Raw genomic sequence first — 22,491 nt, 5'->3', positions numbered from 1 at the left:
AGTTACTTATAAGAAAAATAGACAAAAATTTACACTATTATATTTTCTTTTTATTCACTTTTATTACATTGTTTTTAATTATAATACTTAAAAATAGCTCAAACGACTTGAAATGTATAAAACCAAAAAGGCACGTCTTAACATGAAACTTTTATTATATAATAATAATTGACATCTGAAAAATAAAATACGGAACAAGTTGGAGACAGTATGATTTATAGAATTTCATAATTTTCAAACTTCTACTACAAAATTTTCCCACGCTTTTATTGCTTCTGGTCTATAATTTAACGAAAGCAACGATTCTTTTGTTATGATTATGACAATACAACAGTTTTACTCAACAATTTTTTTCTCCTAGTGCAAAATAATTACACATGCAACAGTTCAAGAAATTATCATTATACTATTCTATATTTTTCATAAAATTTGTTAATCAATTTAGTACATATGAGTCATTTTACGTGTAATGTCCTAAGTTAAAAAATCGATTTCTCGAAAAAAAGTGAAACTTGGGGAAATTGTTGTCCTATCTGATAGTAAAATATCCCAAAAAAGATTTTTGTAATTTTGGGAAAGATAGAGGGGGGTCAATTTTATCAGTTTTCCCTGACACCGCCTACTATTTGAATTTCTTCTGTCTATAAATGCAATGAAAAAAATTTTGGCAGGTATGTTTTTTAAAGGTTTTTTCATGCTCTTCCCAATGGTGAATTTCGTTTTTAAAATTTTTTGAATTTTGACCTTGATTTTCTATAATTAAACATAAATTATCTTTTTTCACTAAAATCGATGCGTTTTTTAAAATAAATAACTGCAAACGAAAGCTGAGGTTTTTTCCGATCTGTATATAAATTTTCAGAATGACGATTTTTTTTGTTTTCGAGATATTAAATATCAAAGATTTTATATCCGCGCGCGTCAGTGTTTACAGCTACCGCATCGCGGTATGAGTCGACAGCCTGGCCACGCGCACCGACATAACATCTTTGACATTTAATATCTCGAAAACAAAAAAAATCGGCATTCTGAAAATTAATATACAGATCGGAAAAAACCTCAGCTTTCGTTTGCAATTATTTATTTTAAAAAAACGCATCGATTTTAGTGAAAATAGCAAATTTATGTTTAATTATAGAAAATCAAGGTCAAAATTCAAAAAATTTTAAAAACGAAATTCATCATTGGGAAGAGCATGAAAAAGCCTTTAAAAAACATACCTGCCAAAATTTTTTTCATTGCATTTATAGACGGAAGAAATTCAAATAGTAGGCGGTGTCAGGGAAAACTGATAAAATTGACCCCCCTCTATCTTTCCCAAAATTACAAAAATTTTTTTTGGGATATTTTACTATCAGATAGGACAACAATTTCCCCAAGTTTCATTTTTTTTTCGAGAAATCAATTTTTTAACTCAGGACATTACACATAAAATGCCTCATATATAGATTTCACATTAGTGCAATATTTTACATGAATAAAAAAAGAAAACTATAAACATTTTATGTCTACTATTAATTAAATTAAATACGATAAATATTCATTTTTAAATAAATTTGAAAACTGAATAATAAAAATGATATGTAAAAATAATAAAATAAATTATTTTTATTAGTTTCATGATTACATTACTAATGTCATGACCTTTTCTTAAAATTAATTAACTTAAGAAGCTGCATGAGCATGTTAGAAGTGGATTTAAGTTTTATATGAAAGAAATAAATAATCTATTGAGATCGAAAAGTAATAATGCGAAAGAGGTTATTGGAATCTATATATCTCACCTGAAGGAATTTTCCCGTGCTTGACCTTTGCACATCCCATTCAATGTCTCTCTGAATCTTACGAATCAATCCACTTTGTTTTGCCCGAAGAATTACTTTATTGAATGGCTCAGTGTAGAAAGACTGAGATTTCAAAACAATACTGACTCCAAATCTCACAAAACATTCATCACTAATGTGCAGGAGTGACCTTTTAGTCTTCCAACTATTATTAATATATATAAATATATTATGTCAATCAGGTATATATAAAAAAGACGGTAATTGAAAATCAACAGTGAGCACGAGCGTATGTGGGCGATTCTACGTGAAATTTACCCAGCAAACACGTTCTATAAATGTTCTATAACAATGAGGACACAGTTTTATAGATCATTTGATACAAGCTGGTTATGAATGTGTTATATAACCTCATTGTAACAGAATTCTAGAACATTGTTACAAAGGAGTTACCGAACCGTTCTATGTTATGCGAACTTAACAGTTCTAATGATCTCTAATTGACGTTCCAACGTAGTTCTACACTGAAAAAAATAGTATTGAACCAAGAAAATTTTACTTGGTTCAAGAAAATCGTGGGACTGAATACGGTCAAATCAATTATGCTACTGTTTCAAGAAAACCATTTACTTGGTGCAGTATATTTAAAAGAAGAACATATGTTATATTGATCCAAGAAAATATGGAATTCGATCAAAAAGTTAATCGACTTCTATGAGTAAAATATTTTCTTGTTCTAAGGATATCTGTAGTCAAATCAATTATTGCATTTGATTCATTTGAATCTTTGTAATGTTGGTTCAAGTAAGTAAAGATTTAAATCAAAATATTATTTACATTGTCAGAAGAACGCATGTTCTTGGTCCAAGAAAATATGGAATATTCACCTAAGAAGTTAATTGACTTCTAAGAAATATAAAATATATTAAGTCAAGATCATATATAAATCAAGAAAATATTTTCTTGACTTGAGAAAACTTATGGAGTTCTTCAGTCAATATTTTATTGTTTCGCTTAAGAAACATAATATTCTTGATTGAATGCTTTTTGGTACTTCGGGAAAATAAAATATTGGGTTGCGATAATAGCACATTTACTTCTGCCAAATACTAAATTCTTAATTCAAGAACTATGCGTTAATCAAGTTAAAACAAGTATTTACTTATATTAATATTCGCATTTTCTTGACTCAAGACATATATTAGAGATGAATTAAATAAAAAATATTTTCAAGGAAACAAAAGAATGATTTCATTCAAGATTATATCACTATTTCAACTGAAAAAATAAATTATTTCATTTAAGATAATATAATATTATTTCTTGAAATTAAATGTTCTAGAAACAATATAATATGAAAATGCTTCAAGTATATTAAACACTTGGATTGATTAATGTTTAATTCAAACAATATAATTATTAATCAAGTTGAAACAAGTAGCTACTTCTATTAATGTTTTCATTTTCTTGGATCAAGACTATATAAGTGTTAGATTAACAATAAGTAAATAGTTGTTTTGAAGGAAACAACAAAACGATTTGATCCAAGACAATAAAATACTCAACGTAAATCACTTAACATGAGAAAATAATATTCTTGACTTAATACTTTTTCGGTTCTTGACGCAAGTAAAACAGTTCCCTTGAAACAGCAAGATATATTTACTTGTATGAAACTCATATTTTCTTATTTCAAGAACATTGCTCAATGCTTAAAATTACTTGACTCAAGAAAATAAATTTCTTCCATTAAGAAAATATCGTTTTGTTTCAAGTAAAGTACCTCAAGTAAATGCATTTACTTGATTCAATTAACTTTCTTTTCAGTGTAGAACTGTGTCCGAACAATGTTATGTAGCTGTTCTAAAATTATGTTGAAGTTCAGTTCTGGAATATATTTGTAACTGAGTATAAAAATTTAAGGTGTTCATAGGTACCTTAACTATTTTCCATGGAATTAATAAATTAATAGTTCATACTACTTAAGTATATAGTCAAATTTCAAAAACTCTAAAATTTTTATATATTACCTAGTGTTATTATTTCTTTTTTATATAAGCAATACAGTTTTTAAATTTTGTCAAGCACGTTTTCTTTTGAAATATACTTTAAAAATTTAAATAAAAAATTATTTAAATTTATTTATAAGAAAAATTATGTTCCTAAGTTTTAATTAAAAATGTTAACTTATATGTTAAATAAATTATTTAACATTAAAAATAAATTATAATTTAAATATAATTATTGTTTCTTTATTGTTCTGCTCCGAAAGTCTTCATTTCCCTCATTCTCAACTTATCAAATCAATTTTCTATTTACAGTACCGTCCAGAAGTATCAGGACGATTACACGCGACTCTCTGAAAAAACATGCCATCACTTTTTCAATCATATTTCTGCAACAAAAGGAGATACAAAAAAAAACTCAAAAACGGTTAGAAAGCTTATTAAATTTTGAATAAAATAAGCCATGTTTGCAGAAATATGATTGAAAAAGTGATGGCATGTTTTTTCAGAGAGTCGCGTGTAATCGTCCTGATACTTCTGGACGGTACTGTATATTCCCATTTTAGGGTAGAGTAATGGTTAGAGTATTAGCATACGTATTTTTAAAAAACTCGGAAAAATCAGATTTTTAAAAATTCATAACTCGAAAATTTAAGCACTTATAAGAAAATAATAAAGTACGTAAACCTATTTTTCTATAAAGATCGAAAAAAAATATATTTACCAAATTTAAAATGTCATAGGTAAATTTCACGTAGAATCGCCCATATGAACCTGCGTTGTTGCTACATTGGCGTCCACATACGCAGTATTTATTCAGGAATTTTCTCCTAAGCTTCTAAGGAAGCTCCCCAATTCGTCAATCTTTTATAAGCTTAAAAGAAGCTTCCAGTAATTTTATTTGTATAAAAATAAATACTTATCTTACTTTTGAGATAAATTTGTCTGTACGGAATATTCGAGAGCAGTGCGTGAACCCAAAAAAGCATAAGGCCAGAAGAAAGCTCGACTCGCATTTCTCACACCGTCAGAAATACTAGGAACCAGTTCGACTGATTTTAGTAAGTTTTTAGCAACCGAATCTTCCATATTTTCAGATGTAAACCATTTTTCCCAACCATCGCGATCTAAAAAATTAGAAGATTTATTTTTATAATATTGTTTCTATGTTTAGAATAAATTTTAATACAAATCCGATTGTTTTTATATAATCTTGAGAGCTGTTTTTATTATTTATTTATTGTCTTTATATTGAAAAAATATTATATTTTATATATATTTTTTTTACTAAGTATTGATTTTTTTACTTGTATGTGTCCATAAATGAGAAAAAAGTAAGTTAACAAAAATAATTTATTTATTTCCAGATAATATTAAGTATTTCAATGAAAAGCTTTTCATTATGTTGTCTTAAATATTAAACTTTAAATAATTCTGGGAGTCATAATTTTTTATTATTTAACAAATCATTTATGTAATAGATTCCTTATTTACTACCAAATACTATTAAAAAATTCTTTTCTACTTATTTGAAAGTTCAAAAATTGGATTTTTGGCCAACAATCGGCGATCTGCCCACTGTGCAGACTTCGGAATATGTGAAACTCGACACAATGCCCTATATTCTACTCTAAATAGTAATTGCCTTACCTAAAGTAGCAATTCTATATCGTTTTTTTACAAGGTGTGCAGCACTTTCAATTGCAGGAGGATAATCCGGTATTGTAATAAAAGCAATGACAGAACCCGTATAACACGTTGTAATGATTATTGTGAATATCCAATAAATTCCTGTAATTTAAATAGGAAAATTAATTAAATTTCCTTTTTTCAATTTCTGGAATTTCCAAATGAAATATTAATAAATTTAACATCATATAAAAAGTATATAATACATTGATATTTTTACAAACTGTTTTGTATACGTATCCTACCAATCAAAATTGAAGTTGGATGTTTCCCTATCCCTTTGGTTAGCAATGGACTTTTTATGTCGAAAGCGTTAGTGAATGTGCAGAACACGAACCAAAACATATGGTTTAATCGGGTTGGTCGCTTAATCAGCGATATTAAAGTGTAATCGGTGTTCATTGTCAACGGAATTATAGCAATAATGTAAACAACACACAAAAGTATCCATACTGTGTCTTGAAATGGCCTCAGAACAGCGCGATATCTAAAATAGTAAACAAGAAGTTAGTAGAGGTCTACAATTTTATTGGAAAATAAAAACAAATTCCTTTCACTTGATTTACGACTCAACTTTAGTCGACTCCTAATCATGTTGCTTTGCGTATTTCTTATTTTATAACAACGTCGTTGTTTAATATGCATAAAGTCGCAACTAAATTCTTGTTCCAATAAAACATAGTTACGTTAATGGGGCAGTTAATACTTTACTGCTCCCACTATTCAATAATTTCATCTTTGGACCACACAAATATATAAGTGTGTAGCGAAAAAAGGTTCGAAGGGAAGTTTACGAGAAGTCATGATAATTAAGTCTCTTGACAATAATTGGCCATTTACAAGAAACTGTGGATATCAATTAATTATTGGATTTGGCGATCCTTCGAATAACAAGTCTCGGATTCAAACATTATTTCGTGGATCGAAACGCGTATATATTTAAATAATATTAATCAAAAACTTAACGTTCAAACCCCAATCAATTCATACAATTTAATTTTGCAAATAATAGAGAAATCGTCCTGTTTTTAAAATATTGTACAGTTAAAGTTATAATAAAATTGACACTTAACCGAACGAATTGCTTTTTATTCTTGTAATAACCAGTCATATATTTAAATGTAATATATATAATTATTAAATACATACATACACATATAGAAAGGTCGTTAAAGGTATAAAAATATTATTACTTGGGTAAGGCTGTAGAAGATAGAGATATAAAAGATGCACAGTCTTGCATGTATGAGAAAGGAGCATCAAAATGTGATAGTAGATCTGGTGTCTGATAAATTCCACCCACAGCAACAGGTGCATCATCTTCAGAAATGTCATTTATTATGGACTCAATTTCGCTGGAATAAATATTTTCTTGTAGGTATAAAAAAACAAAAATTTTATTGAAAGTTTAGGTATTTAAATATGTCTTTAAAGTGTATGATGTTCTTCTTTTAAAAAGAAAAAAGGGTTATGTTAGTCAAAAATGTTGAGAAATAAAAAAGTTAAAAGTCGTTTAAAAAAATTAAATAAAATTATCGTAAAAAGTTAATCTTCTTAAAGAAATATTCTTGCCTGTACTTTGATGATACGGGATCTCTAAATTCCGCAACGAAACCTAGATTATCACCCAGCAATCGTAAAACTCTGATTTCGATTCCATCCCATGCCGTATCATAGATTCCCAGAATTGTTCTGCAAAAATGTTAAATATAAATTTCTACTTTGATTATAATCTATAGAAAGCTGTCGCGTTGAAATGAAATATATTATATACACATTAGAAAAGTAAAGAAGTATATTGCGTCCAAAATAAATAACACTGAAAATCTATCCATACAAATGTTATAAAGTTGCAGAAAAACACCTGTGAACTATTGAGAAATACGATCGAGAAAAATTATTAAAAATGATTACTTTCGCATTGTAAACGGAGGCCTGTGCGCTGTTGAAACAAGTAGTCGGTGACCTTTGAATCCTTCACTCAGCTTCTCTGGAAACAAATTCTGTTCTGGCTGGGTCAGAAAATTCGAGTTCCAAGCTGACAGTAAAATCGGTTCACTTGCACCACTTCCATCCGAATAAAGTTTATGAGTGTAGAGCAAATAAGTTGATTTCTAAAAAGAATTTTCCTCAAAATTATTGCAGAAATATGTCCATATTTCTGGACATATTCTAAGGATGTCTTGAGGATATCCCAAGAATATTGTCTACACTATTCCATAATATTTTACTAATTGGCAGGTTTCTATTTAACCCTTTGAGGACCAGTGTTGCTTTCAGGCAACATGAACATTTTTTGCTTTCTTATGCAAGAGTTCCATGATTTTTAAAAATAAATATTGGACAAATGTTTTTTATTTAGTCTAATAAATTTCTAATTACAAACTTTGGTTTTGAGACAGAAAACCTAAATTATACTTTTGCTGAAAAACTTGTGTAACTCCTCAAAGACTAATGTTGCCTACAGGCAACATTGCAAATTGACACAAAATACCACTTTTTTAAAATTTTTGATGCAATTTTTTGTTTCTTGTATTTTGTTACAAGCAGTCAGTCGTTAGCAGTTGTTTGTCGAGTGCAGATGTAAAAAAAATTGCGTACCAAAGAAAAAAAAATTGGGACAAAAAATTTAGAGGGTTCCGTACACCGACAATAATAAACACTTTTTTATATATAAATCGGACTCGCTATATTTTTCCTGTAATCTACATGTAAAAACACGTATGTGTACTAAATTGCATTTCTTTATATACAAAAATGTAGAAGTTAAGGGGGGACAGGGTCATTTTTTGCAATTTTTTCGAAAAAAAACCGATTTTTTTCCTTTCTAGCTCATAACCATCAAATCCAATCGGACTCGCCATATTTTTCCTGTTAGATACATGTAGAAACACGTACACGGAAAGAAATCTTGTTAGAATATTTAATATTTTAACACTCATATTTAGTATATTAAGTTACAATTGCGGAAGATTTTGCAGATTTTGGGGTGGTAATAGATTTCATTACTATTTTTTAAGAATGCCTAAAGTAAAAATAATAAAGTTTAATATATTTAGAAACAAAAATTAGAATAGTTTTTGCGAAATTCATAATTGTATTATGAAAACTCCAAATGTTAAGTTCTAATACGCCCTGCAACAAGTATTAGAATAAAATATTTCATTTTCTGTATTTAGAATTCCGTTAACTGGTATAATCATTTTACATTTTGATATAGTCGATAAGAAAGTGGACTGGTGTTAATATAATTATTATATTTACATATAATACATCCTGATTGTAAAATAATTTTTAATACTGCAATATGAATTAAAAATAATTTTAATTAATATTTAATAATAAAATACTTCATTTGTTTGCTCATAATTTTTATATAATTTTTATTTCTGCAATATAGACTAGAAAAAGTTTTTAATTATTCTATATTTCTTTTTCTAAATATAATTATAGAAAATTTGTTATAAGTTTGCTTCTATAATTAAATTAAATGATTTTTTGATAAAAATTGTTCTTTGAAAGGTAATAAAATATTTTATTATTTCTTAATAAATAATTATTTTTATTATTTTAATTTTTAAATATTTAACAATGTAATATTAAGTTTCTCATCAGTGCAGAAAAATCTGTCTATTTAGTATATAAATGAGTTCAGAATTTCTCATTTCAGCGTGAATTATGTATATCTATATGCGTTTCGTTATTCTGGGTTTATGTATGCGTATTGTAGTTAGGATGTGTTAGGAATAATTTTAAGCCAATCAAAGCGTACCAGTTATGTGTGTGTATTAAGAAAGACCCCCACTACCCTCGAACAGAAAAGGAGAGAAAACCTGAGAAAAGAGCCATTGGTGGTTCCGACGTTCTTCTTTTTTTCACGGCTCCTGTTTTTTCGTATAGTCATAGCAAATATTGAAACGTGCTTTATTTTATAACACCACTCCTACTTTTTCGTATAGTTTTAGCAAATTACGAAATGTTGGTTCTGATTTTTCGTATACTTAAATTTAGTAAATAACAAAGTGCTAGACTGTTTACTTCCTATACTGTTTTTTCCTATAGTTTTTTCAATATTCAAAAATTGTAGATTTGAATTAAGAAATAATATTTGAAAAACAAAAATATCAAAATTTCTATTCAGATTTATTAAATGTTCTAACAAGATTTCTTTCCGTGTATGTGTAGGTACTAAATTGCAGTTCTTCATATACAAAAATGTAGAAGTTAAGGGGGAAACAGGGTCAATTTTTTGCTATTTTTTCAAAAAAAAAACCGATTTCTTTCCTTTCTAGCTCGTAACCATCAAATCCAATCAGACTCGCTATATTTCTCCTGTAATCTACACGTGAAAATACATATATGTACCTGTAGGATATTTTATGAATATCTTCCAACAGCACATGCTATTGTGCTTGAACATATTGTACACATGCAAATTACTTGACATATTTCAGCGTTCATTGCGCACAAATATATTTCATTGAAATATTTTTGAAATTTTCAACGTCAATGATGATTTATTTAACTTAAACTAGAATTTTCAAGTATCAATTGAACAGGGACCTATGAATTCTAACAACTTAAAGACTATCAAGCAAGATACCTAACTTGTTGATTTTGTTTGTTTTCTTATTACTATTATTGCTATTTGTTATTATTTTCTTTTTTATTCTTTTTTTATTGTCTGCCCAATATGGCAAAAAATATTGGGCTGACTCTTGTGGTGTTAACTGCGGTTAGACGTCGGCAGCCAAGTATCACACGCCATTACTGGGCCAATCTTGGCTGCCATTAGTGGCCCAATATTGTCAAAGTTTAAAAAAGTTTAAAAAATTATAATTATTAATTAATTAACTAATACATCACTAATGTGACGGAGTTCGGACCAATAATGGCAAATTAGAGTAACCGAGAATCGGTGACAATATTGGCCCAATAATGGGACGAATTGGTCGCCAGTACTGGTCCAGTACAGTTTGTCGTACTTCTAGAGACATTACTGGGCCAATGTTGGGCCGTATTAGCAGTCTTGGCCTTTCGCACATGTGTTGCTTCCCCCCTCTGTAAGTTCATCAAGGTTATTATTTCCGTTTGATTCTACCTGTTTATCACAATCAACATGGTTATTCAAAGAATAATTGACTAGCAATGTATTTAATTGATTTATATCTAATTCGACCTGCTCATTTATAATCCCTGTATAAGATCTTGTTTAGCAGCTGAACTTGTACCTGTTCTGGTGAGAACATGTATAAGAAAATGAACAATTTTGGCACCAGAATTTGGAACAAGTTCTTGTATCAGAACTTGTACAAGATCTTGTACAAGAAAATATATTTAATATTTGTATACAAGAAAATGTACATGTTTTTGTACATATTCTTGTGCAGGTTCATGTACAAGTACTTACACATGAAACCGTTCATGTTCTTATATAAGTTCATTTAAAAAAATTTGAGATTTAAAGAATTTAGAATCATTAAAACTCTTTGCAAGCTAAAAATTATTCCGCAGCTGTAAAGTCCTACACAGAAAAAACCTAGTCTCATTTTTGTGGCGTTTTTGCGACCTGTGAACCTGTACAAGAATATGTACAAAAACATGTACCATCATGTATTATCTACCACAGTTTGATTCTCTCTACCAAATGTTTTATTTAATATAGATGCAACTAGACCGTTTGGTTGTCAAAACTAAATTTTTTTGATGAATCGTTTTGTTCGGTCTACCAAATTTTTTGTTTCGCACAACTAAATTATTGTTTTTAAGCAATCAAAAAATTTTGTTAAATGAAATTTTTTTTTGTTTTCTCAACCAACTTAATTTTTGGTTCACCGTTTTCGCTTTATATAATATACCTATGCCTACTTAAATTAATTTCTATCGGAGGAAAAAACCTAACATTGCTGATGGGGCTCGAACCCTCAGACTATGCAACGCAAGTCGAGAACGCTGACCATTACTCTACGAATCCTACTAACAATTTGAGATTAACCCCTTCGCAGTCCAGTTAAAAATCGCTGGTGGGCCTAAAACGGTCCGAAAAAAAAGTTTCCAAAAAAATATAACTTCATCATATTTAAGGTTTTTGTGGTCGCTGAATTCGAATTTGAGGTCAGTTTTTCAAAATTCAAAATGGCGGATCCAATATGGCGGACAAATTTTTAAAAAATCAAACCGATTTGCCTGAAATTTGTTACTCAGGGGTTTTTGTGGTCGCTGAATTCGAATTTGAGGTCAGTTTTTCAAAATTCAAAATGGCGGATCCAATATGGCGGACAAATTAAAAAAAAAAATTTTTTTAAATTTGTCCGCCATATTGGATCCGCTATTTTGAATTTCAAAAAACCGACCTCAAATTCGAATTCAGCGACCACAAAAACCCCTGAGTAACAAATTTCAGGCAAATCGGTTTGATTTTTTAAAAATTCGTCCGCCATATTGGATCCGCCATTTTGAATTTTTAAAAACTGACCTCAAATTCGAATTCAGCGACTACGAAAACCCCCGAGTAACAATTTGTGGTCAAAACGCATTAATTTTTAAATTATCCGCCATATTGGGTTGCCATATTGGATCCGCCATTTTGAATTTTGAAAAACCGACCTCAGATTCGTAATCAGAGACCCCGAAAACCCCTGAGCAACGAGTTTCATGTAAATCTGATAAATTTTAAATTTTCATGGTCGCCATTTTGGGTCCGCCATTTTGTTTTTTTGAAATCTGACTTCAAATTTGGATTCAGCGACCCCAAAAACCCCCGAGTAACAAATTTCAGGCGAATCAAATTAAATTTAGTATTATTTTTTTGCGATGGCCATATATGGCCACTTGCACAAAGGTGGCACGACTTTTTCTGGCCACATATGGGCCCTGGACTGTCAAGGGGTTAAATCATTTTCACAATGTATAAAGGCTGGAAAAAAACTTTCATTCTTTTAACAAGTTTTATTTATTTATTCTCACTACACAAACTTTTTTTTAAAAAAAGTGTCTGAAAAACATAAAAACTTTAACACTGAAACTTCACGACGCGAACAACGTAAGACACAGGAGTGTAGCGTATGTGACTCCGAATTATTTAGGCCAATTCTTTTCACACAAAATTGTCAGTAATATGTATCCGTTTTGTTCTTTTATTTATTTCACTTTTATAAATAAAAAAAATAAAATATTTTAGTCACTATCGTCGCCTTGTTTGTAGTGAGGTGAGCATCGCCATTTATTTTCCTTTCTCTTACGTGAGACCGTAAGTGTTTGTAAGGTTAGGTAAGTTGTTACGAATATATAGGAATGCATTGTGCGGGAAATTTTTAATCCACGTATTCCCCTCAAACTAGATAGACTTATTTCTTACAATAGCTTTATTTCTATATTAATAATTACAGTGGAAATTTAGTCTCGGTAACCTTTCATCTACCTCATTTCCAATTATCATGACATATATTTATTTATTTCAGTAAACGGGATAAACCCTTTCATACCTATGTATTAGTAATACTAAGTATGTGTAAACATGTTTTAACAAAATTAAAGTGTAACTTATATTTAGGCTGACCAATGATTCATTTAAACCCGGAATGTGTTTACGTAATAATGACGTGAATCTAGACTCATTGTTATCAAAAAATCTATGTGTTCAGAAATATTATTAGCTTCTCTACTAAGTCTGTTGAACAGAGAGTTATACCCGTAATTTGTTCTATGAAATATTTCCGAGAATAGTAGGTAATTTCTAGTTTGTCTTAGTGGAACTGAGAAATTAACTAGTGATAGTAATTCAGGACAGCAAATAATACCATTCAAAAGCTTATACAAGAACATCATATCAGCATATAGAAAACGCGATATAACCAATGGAATATTCAAAGTTAATCTTAAGTTATTGTAGTCATGGATATATCTATCGAAAGGTAAATTAAATTGTCGCGCTACGAACCGAAAATCTGTTCTGAACACGTTCAATTCTGATTTTATTAAAAGTGTAGTAAGGTACCCAAATGACAGAGGCGTATTCCAGTGTGGATCTTACAAATGTGAAATATAATACTTTTAATGTAATCATGTGGTGGAAAACTGAAGCACACCTCATAACGAAACCTAATGATCTTAAAGCTTTTGACACTACTTCAGAGATATGTTCATTAAAAAAAATCGTTGCACAAAAGCAATCCCAAGTCTCATACTCGAGTCACTCTGGAAAGGCAGTCCCGACCAACAGTGTAACAGTATATCAAAGTTTTTTGCTTAGAAAAGAAAATAACAGAGCTTTTGTTTACATTAATAAACATATGATTCCTGACACACCATTCGTCGAAACGATCCAGATCAGACTGAAGATCAGAAGAGTCGCTACCATCATTATCACGACTAATTAATTTATAACATTTTAGATCGCCGGCATATAATAGAAAAGAAGAGTGTTCAAAAACAGATTTGACGTCATTCATATAAATAATACATAAAAGTGGCCCCAAGTTTGATCCTTGAGGGACACCAGAGGTAGCTAAAAATGAATTTGAGTACCTACTCACGACAAACTCCGACCATTTGCAATCTGTCAGATAAATAACTTTTAAAGAAAAAAATCAAATTCGCAGACAAACCCATGACCTCAAGTTTTTTAAGAGTATACAATGATCAACTTTTTCGAAAGCCTTAGATCAAACGGACATAAATTGCGTAAAACAATGATCAACTTTATCGAAAGCCTTAGATAAAACGGCCATAAATTGCGTAAAACTGATAACCCTTTTCTAGATGTGATGTGACATAATTTGTGAAAATGCCAAGGTATTGATTAAGACCGATCTTCCACGCATGAAACCATGTTGTTCATCTATAAATGTGTTGGATACAACATTATTAATCGAGTCATATATAAGGCTTTCGTACATTTTAAGTATAGCACTTAATATAGTTTTAGGTCTATAATTTTCAATGTTGTTCTTGTCGTCACTTTTATATACTGGGGTAATTATACCCTTTTTTCACTCAAAGGGAAAAACACTATGATGTAGTGATTTATTGAATAAAATAAACTGTGACGGGAAAATCATTCTTGACATTATTTCGAATATTTTGAAATAAACAATTATGTTGATCGACTATCTTAAAATAAGAGTAAGGAGTCTGAGGTCAATAGTTCACCCCTGCGACCTTAGATCGATCTAAGCGCCAATATTTAACTAATTGGATGCATTGTCGAAAATCGCAGATACACGCACTCTTTGTTCGACCGTTCTGAATGTAGTGCGTTTGGTAATTGTAGTGTGTTGCAAAGGAATATATTCGACAAATTTTGTAATATCGTCAAATTGCATGTTGCGACTGAAACCGACGAAGATTCGATACTCGATCAACTCAAGTAAGTGTTTGATGTCTGATTTTTATTTTTGAAAATAAACAAATTTCCTGGAAGTCGCTTGATTTTATTTTTTTAATTTTTTGTGAGGGTTCCCCAACGGTTCCTGCTTTCTTTTGCTCGTATAATTATTTTTTAATTTTATTTAAATTAACTGGCGTCCGCGTGCTTAAGTTTTATTATTTTATTTTTCTTCAAAGAGCCCAGCAACTTTGAACCCGGTCGCGCTGGTGAGAATATAATTTTACTTTTTACTTATTTGAACTTGAAACGTAATTTTGACTGATCAAAAATTATATTCGTCTCAAAACAAAGGTTCAACAAACGAGTAACAGCACGACTGAAGAAGGAAAGGGAGAATTTTATCCGGACCCGCTCCCTTGTTTACGTCTAAATTTTTTAATTTTATAAAAATATAATTTCTAGAAATAATTATCGAATGTAGATCCACCTCAGTATCCGATTACAATACCATATCAGGCAGTTGTAAGTTGGGAAGAGTGTACACAGATTCGGAAATTCTGCGAAAAGATTTGCGGTATCAATGGTAGTGTCTGCATTTTTATCTTTCAAATACATGCTGTCTGGTATTGAATTACTTCGACGAGTAGAGTTAACAAATTTCCAAAAATTGTTAGGATTTGCGTTTATCGAATTTTCTGTGCATGAGATAAAATTATTATAACAAATCTTTGAAAGTATTTTACACTCAGATCTTAATTTAGAGAAAGCCAAAAAATTAGAAATAGTCTTATTTCGTTTGTATTTGTTATGCGCAATTTTTATATTACACCTCTTTATTTCAATACTCTCTCTTTTCCTTCTCCTTCTCTTCATCTTTTAATTATTTTAACTATTAGAAAGAACAAATAAAAGCTAAAAGGAACAAAATCACTTAATACAAAATAAATATATATATGTGTAAAAATAACAAAATTTATATATTCTCAGTCTCACGACAATCGACCTTATATCCTGCTGGATGCTTGCTTAATAATAGAGGTGGAAGCAGAGAAAAAGAAAAAAAAATTAAACATAACGACTAATCATTGCATAGAGCACAACTAAGCGCTCAGTTCTTCCTTTATCTTATAATTTATTTAGGTGTGTATGCTGACCAAGATTAATCTATTCCACTAACATTTAACGGTTTCTAAGGTAAATTGCTCCTTAATTATATACGGAGTAAATACCTATTCTTAAATCAATTGTGATTCATAGCATTATATTCAGTTAATTTGTCTCCCCTTTATGTAAATGAGCTCAACCCGAATACATCAATACAAGTTCAATACAACTAGTTTGAATAAATGGATCAAAACCTGAGTGCAGCAATACAGACTCATTATTCTCGGTATGACTTAAACATAAAAATTTTTAATTCTATTTAATTGTGGTTATAAATTATTCTAAATTATAATGCCCTTGTCAGCAAGAAAATTACCTATTTCTATAATAATCTCTAAATTTGTGAGAAAGACCAGAAAATCCAAGTTCTCTAAAAGACGTGCCGACCTGCCTAACTTTTTAGTAAGAAAGTCGAAAAAAATTTCCCTTTCCTATGAAAAAATTTCACAATTTTGAATAAAAAGTTTTAACGAGCTAATATCCTGACCGCATTTGCATTGTGGTTCACTTCTGGCTTCTGGCTTCTGGGTGAGTCGTACCCCTTAAACCAGGGTCGCTCCGCTTTCGCATCCACGTAATGAAAATATTTTTGTTTAGCTCTCAGGGTATTGAAGTACTACAAAATCCTTAATTCTGTTCTTTATAAGGTTCAAGGCTGTTAATGAATCCGAACAGATCAGAACCCTGACAAGATCCAGATCCTTTGTGTATTTAAGCACTTGGAAAATAGCGTGTAATTCCGCTGCCAAGGGCGAGAAGCAGTTATAAAGTTTAGACGATTGTTTTATACCACCCAGAGAAGCATAGACGCTAGAGGCAGCAGTCGATTCCCTCTCGTTGTATGACCCATCTGTGTATATACATGAAAAGCCCTCATAGTTTTCACGAATCATATTCTGTAATTCCACTTCTGAAACTGCAGATTGATTAATATCGTAGCCAGAAGTTAAATTCGTTATCGGGAGAATATCATACGTTATCTTTCTCCAGCTACAGTCATAGTAGCCTAGCCTCTGGTTCCTCGGTTTCAGACTCAAAATGTCTGAAAATAAATTAATATGATTCATTAGTTCGAAACCTTTTTAGGTACTTTAGACAACACTTTATACCTTGAATCCTTTCTTTCAATCCCATGATTCTTGGGGCGATCGTATTATCTCTCCACAATAGGATACGAATAGTATATTTTTCAATAATCCACTTCCTTCTCACTTCCAGCGGGGGTTCCTTCGCCTCAGCCAACAGGATTGGGATCGGAGTAGTCTTCATGCAGCCAAGGGCTGTTCTAAGGGCTTCGTATTGCAGTCTGTCCAGTTCTTTCAAAAAGTTCAGTGTAGCTCCTGCATATAAGACCGCTCCCCATTCCAAATGTGCCCGAATTAATCCCTTGTATACTCTGAGGAGAATTTCGGGGTTTGCTCTCCAAGAGACCATTGCTAGGGCTCTGAAAGCATTAACTGCAACCAGAGCTTTAGCTACAATATAGTTTATATGGTCTTTCCATGTTAACTTAACATTGATAAATACTCCTAGATAGAGGATTGAATTACTCACCACAACCGTTTCTTTCTCAATTTTAATGTGAGTATTTGAAAAATCAGTTCTTCTTTTGTCTAATACACAGAATTGAGTTTTTTTTGGTGCCAGAGTCATACCATAGAACGACAGCCAGGGTGTCAATAATATAGAAGATAATACTCCTCCTTGTGGAACACCCGATCCACAGATGTAAGGTGTACCGTTTGTCTTTCCGAAGATCAGCAACCTCTCTGTAACCATGTGTGCGACGAAGTTGTAAATTTTTTCAGGTATTCCCCAATCCTTTAGGTCTTCAATCAGCTTGGAAGGCAGTAACGCATTAAAAGCCCCTTTAAGATCAAGTGCTCAAATAGCTATCACTTTCCCTCTGGAGAATCCATTTAATGCATCCGTCACCAGCACAGAGACGCAGTCCATTGCTGACCTGTTTCTTCTGAATCCAAATTGTTGGGGAGGTATCAATCTCTCTTTCTCCAGAAAATGATCCAGTCTTCTTTGGACCAATCTTTCCATCGGCTTTCCCATATTCGAGGTGAGTGAGATAGGCCGGAATCCTTTACCTCCAGGTTTCAAGATAAATTTGACAAAAGACTCTCTCCAAGTAGTCGGAAACTGTGAAAATTCAAAGCAGTCATTAAGGATTGATCTAAGATGCTCTTTCCTTTCCTCAGGTAACCTGTCCAGTGCTTCATAAGCAATCTGGTCAAGTCCTGGTACCGAGTTCATATTGCAAGATGACAATGCTGTTTGAAATTCTTCTTTTCTGAATGGGCTATTGTTAGGTGAATTCTTATCATGCACAAGTATGTTTGTAGCGGGGAAGATCGGCACTTCTTTCCTTATTAACTCTTCTTTAAGTTCGCTAAATTCCTGAGCATCTGGGTCGTTGGAGGCGTTTGAAGGGGGGATGAACTTTCTTTGAAACGCCCTGTTAAGGCCCCAAATACGTTTGGAGCCCATGGATGGATTAATAGACTGCCATAAATCAATGAAAGATTTTTTTTTACTCTCCGCTACAGTCTTATTAGCTATTTTTTCAGTTTCCAGATAGATATTTAAGTTGACCTCAGAGGTATCTCTGATATAGGCTCTCCTAGCCTCCTTCTTCTTTTTTAGAACTTCCTCGCAGTCAGGTGTCCACCATAGGTGTTTTATTGGAGAGCATTTCCTTGTAGGTCGTGGTGTGTGCCCCTGACAATTTAGGGTTGTCTATCATTAGACCTGCAAACTTATCATATTTCTCTACAGGTATGAGTTGTGAATGACTACCCTCTGCCAGAGACTGCTTGGCCAAGTCCCTAAAAATCGACGAATCGGTATTATTAAACCGCAAGCGGTTAGAGCTCTCGCATCTATCTGAAAATTTGATTCCGATTGTAACAAAGACTGGTAAGTGATCACTGACAAACACGTCAGATTATGTCCGGCAGTCGGAGATGAGGTTCAGGGGGGAAGAGACCATATCGAGAACACTACCCCCTCCACCAACGTGTCCACCAAATGTCGGTTTCCCATCATTCGAAAGAATTAGATTCCTAACTTCCATTATAGCCATCAAAGCTCTACCTGAGGCGTTGATGTCGTATGGAGTAAAAACGGAGTATGTGCGTTAAAATCCCCTAGAATTAGAAGTTTACCATCCGGTGGGATAGCCGCCAACAGGTCTATTTAATGTTCCAACGAGACTTTCTTGTTAGGTGGAATATAAATTGAATTTATATACAGAAAACTATTCAGAGTCTTTAACTTGATCCCAACTGCCTCCATAGTACTTGACCAAGAACCACTCATTTGCAGGTGTCTCACAGTGTAGCCATTTTTAACTAGTAAAATTGTACCTCCGCCTGGCGCTATACTTGATCGATCATAACGGAAAGTGATGTACCCTCTAATGTTCCAATCTTTTTTCTCCTTAGTCAACCAAGTTTCGGTAATTGAAACTGTATCCATGTTATGCTGGAATATAAGTGTTTCAAACTCTGTTTTTTTATTAACAACGCTGCGTGCATCCAAGTGCAGCATCTGAAATTATTATCATTCATCTTTATATGTTCTACCTGATAGTTAATAAACCAAGTTTATTTTGAATTTATTATCTAATTTCCTACTATCCTACTATATTTATTTATTTACACTTATTTAACTTTTTATTGTTAGTAATAAGGTGTGTTAGATTACCCTGAAATGAAAATTAAATTAATATTCTGTTCCCAACAATTCCGGGGAAAGAGATTTAATAAGGTTATTAATTTATATATTTGTTTATTCTAGTTACTAATTATTTATTTAAGCAATGAGTTATAAGGCACCATTTATAAGGATTGCAGGTATTATTTCGTTTGTTGATCTGGCATATTTTCTGTGTGTTGATCTATATTCACATCTTCTTGTGTCTCATGTGTTCTGAGCTCCTGTAGCTAGAGTGTTGCATGTAACAATATGTTGTTCTCTTGAATTATCAAGAGATCATCGCAGTTCAGTTCGCTGGGATGTAGTAGCCCTAAATCAGCCCTAAAATCATTCAGCTTTTACGGCTGATTTAGGGTTACTACATCCCATTTGGGGAGAATTCCCTCCCCAAATACTCCCGAGGTGGTTGCATCCCTCCTGTTATTATTCAGAACATTATCCCTATTTGATCTAAAAGATGTTTTGTTCAATGAATGACGTCTCGGTGACATCTGATGATCCCTGCTTAAATCACTTTTAGAGTCATTCAATGAATCCGTCTCGTAAAAATTTTGAGGATTTATCCATCCCTTTTCACTGAGTTTAATGTGTGCCACTTCTAGTGACAGGTTTTTCAAATACCTCTCCTTCATAATTTTGAATTCGTATTTGAAAACGGGGCAATCCCTGGAAGAAGCCTTGTGGTCCAAAGAACAGTTATAGCATATGCTATCTGGTCGTGACTTGTTGCACGAATCGGACAAGTGTTTCCAAGCGCAATGCTCACAATTTGGTTGAGTGGCTCTACATTGGGTCAGGACGTGACCAAAGTGCTGGCACGAGAAGCACCTTTTAGGGAAAGGAATAGATGGGGTAACAAAAATTCTGACGCTTCAAAAAAAGAGTGATCTTGGTACGTATTGTGTGCTGAAAGAGAAATCAATAATGTTCTTTGACCTTGGATTACGTTAGCAATAATTATATGATGAGTTGAGGGTTAGCTTGGTTATTATGCCATTCTATGGTAGAGTCTCCTCTCCTTCTCAAGTCCTCGGTAGTATTGACACTCGTTGAAGGAACTCCAGATTGTGTTTGTGGTGCCGTAGTGTGATAATTTGCCATCATGGTAGGCAGGCTCATTAATTTGTAGGTGTTGTTGGTAAGTTTTATCAGCCAGTGGTGAGAACTATTTGTTGTTATTGTTGTTTTAAACGTAATTTCAATTGCCCCTTTTATGTCGCTTCTTTCTTTGCATGAATGTGGGTGAGGTATGGTGAGAACTTTCAACTGACAGATTTGTCTTATTGTCTTGAATGGAAGGGGAAATCTCTCCACCCCAGGTTTGTAAACTTCCATCTGTGATGGCCAGAAGATTTTCCGCAAGGTTATTAGTGACTACTTGTAGTCTCTCCGTCGAAGACATCAACTTGGAGTTCGAGAGAGCTGAAAGAGGCCTGTTGGTCGGAAGTTCTTGGTCAAAACTTTGATAGAATTGGAACAGGTCTCTTCTAGTGGAACCCCTTTCCCTAGGACCATACTTATTCAATAATTTCTCCTTCGTGTGGCTGGAGTCTTTACTAAAATTCATTATGAGAGAACCTTTTTCCTTAATAACGCCGAGAAAAAAAAACCTGAGCTTAAATCTTATATAAATTCTAATTTGCCTGACCTGACAAATAGTGGCCTGTGGTTTAGTATAAAAACATTGTATCTAACTACAATGTGAATATACCATAGAGAAAAAAAGAAAAAATTAACCAAATTCTATTCCAGTATATTGTACATATTTTTACTAATTAATAATACTCACTTTAAACTTCCAGTGCTGGGAAAGGCATTTCAATTTGCTTACAACCAGTTATGATTCACTTAATTAATATTTGGATCTTACTGAGTTATATTCAATGCACTGATACTTTCATGGTGGACAGTATTTGTTTCCCTTCTCTATTTTAATCCCTATCATCAGTGAGCAATGAGTTGTCCTCTACCAATGTCGAGTAAATCAAATGAGAATAATTAAAGACAGAATATTAATCAATGGATTACACAATCATTAATGACAAACAGTATACTTAAACTTAATTTATCCAACCAGATTGGGTTGATACATAAATTTATTATGATCTACTCATTAAAGCTGATTGCTCGCAAATCATAGCTGTAAATTATATAAGTATTTATCACAACTATATTTATTTATGTGTTTCTGAAAAAGTGAAACAAATCATCACAGAGAAAAAATTACGGTTAATCCACTTACGGTTATTAATTTAATTATTATAAACTTCTAAAATATCAAATCTTAAACCATATATTAATCTCCGCAGTGCTGAGGTAAGACCTTTACTTAATTAAAATAAAATAATTTGATTATATCAATTATCAACAGCAGAGACAGATACGATAAATCAGAATGGGAAAGGAATGAAAGGATTAACACTATTGAATACTGACTTGTGTTAGAGGTCATGTTTGTTTTGTTGACCTGTCCTGTAATCATGTCCTCCAAAGAACCGGCTAATTTCCATATGAGATTCTTTATAAGATCGCTTATGGTTTCTTATATAAGATTCTATACGAAATCTTATAAGGACATCTCGTAAGAAGAATCTCATCAGTGTCCATACAGGATTCCATATAGGATCCCATATGGGGTCGAAATTTGAAAAATAAAATTTGTGAATATCTCAAAAACGGTAAGAGATACGTAAAATCTGACAAAATTTTGAGTTCATTTTATATTAAGCAAAAAAATTTTGTGTTTAAAACCTAAAATATGTTTCATATTTTTTTGAAAAAAATAACTACT

At 31.9% G+C, this 22,491-nt stretch overlaps 1 protein-coding gene across 2 annotated transcripts in view; it reads right to left on the bottom strand.

Annotated features, from left to right (window-relative positions):
- The window catches only part of LOC127278612 (ionotropic receptor 21a), a 60,869-nt gene that overhangs the window by 15,181 nt on the left and 23,197 nt on the right, over window positions 1-22,491 (bottom strand). For both annotated transcript variants that reach the window (XM_051300413.1, XM_051300412.1), the window contains exons 2-8: window positions 7,394-7,593; window positions 7,052-7,171; window positions 6,673-6,834; window positions 5,725-5,966; window positions 5,441-5,581; window positions 4,719-4,917; window positions 1,785-1,989 (exon numbers count right to left, since the gene is read on the bottom strand). In XM_051300413.1, the coding sequence (XP_051156370.1) occupies window positions 1,785-1,989; window positions 4,719-4,917; window positions 5,441-5,581; window positions 5,725-5,966; window positions 6,673-6,834; window positions 7,052-7,171; window positions 7,394-7,401 (1,077 nt within the window). In that variant the 5' untranslated portion in view covers window positions 7,402-7,593. The remainder of the gene's footprint in view (window positions 1-1,784; window positions 1,990-4,718; window positions 4,918-5,440; window positions 5,582-5,724; window positions 5,967-6,672; window positions 6,835-7,051; window positions 7,172-7,393; window positions 7,594-22,491) is intronic.

The sequence above is a fragment of the Leptopilina boulardi genome, unplaced genomic scaffold (assembly GCF_019393585.1).
Source record: "Leptopilina boulardi isolate dan_hultmark-lab unplaced genomic scaffold, ZJU_Lbou_2.1 LbouV2_208, whole genome shotgun sequence".
In the NCBI taxonomy this organism is placed as follows: Eukaryota; Metazoa; Arthropoda; class Insecta; order Hymenoptera; family Figitidae; genus Leptopilina; species Leptopilina boulardi.
The sequence above is the reverse complement of the archived record's forward strand: the minus strand, read 5'-3'. Positions and strand labels throughout refer to the sequence as shown.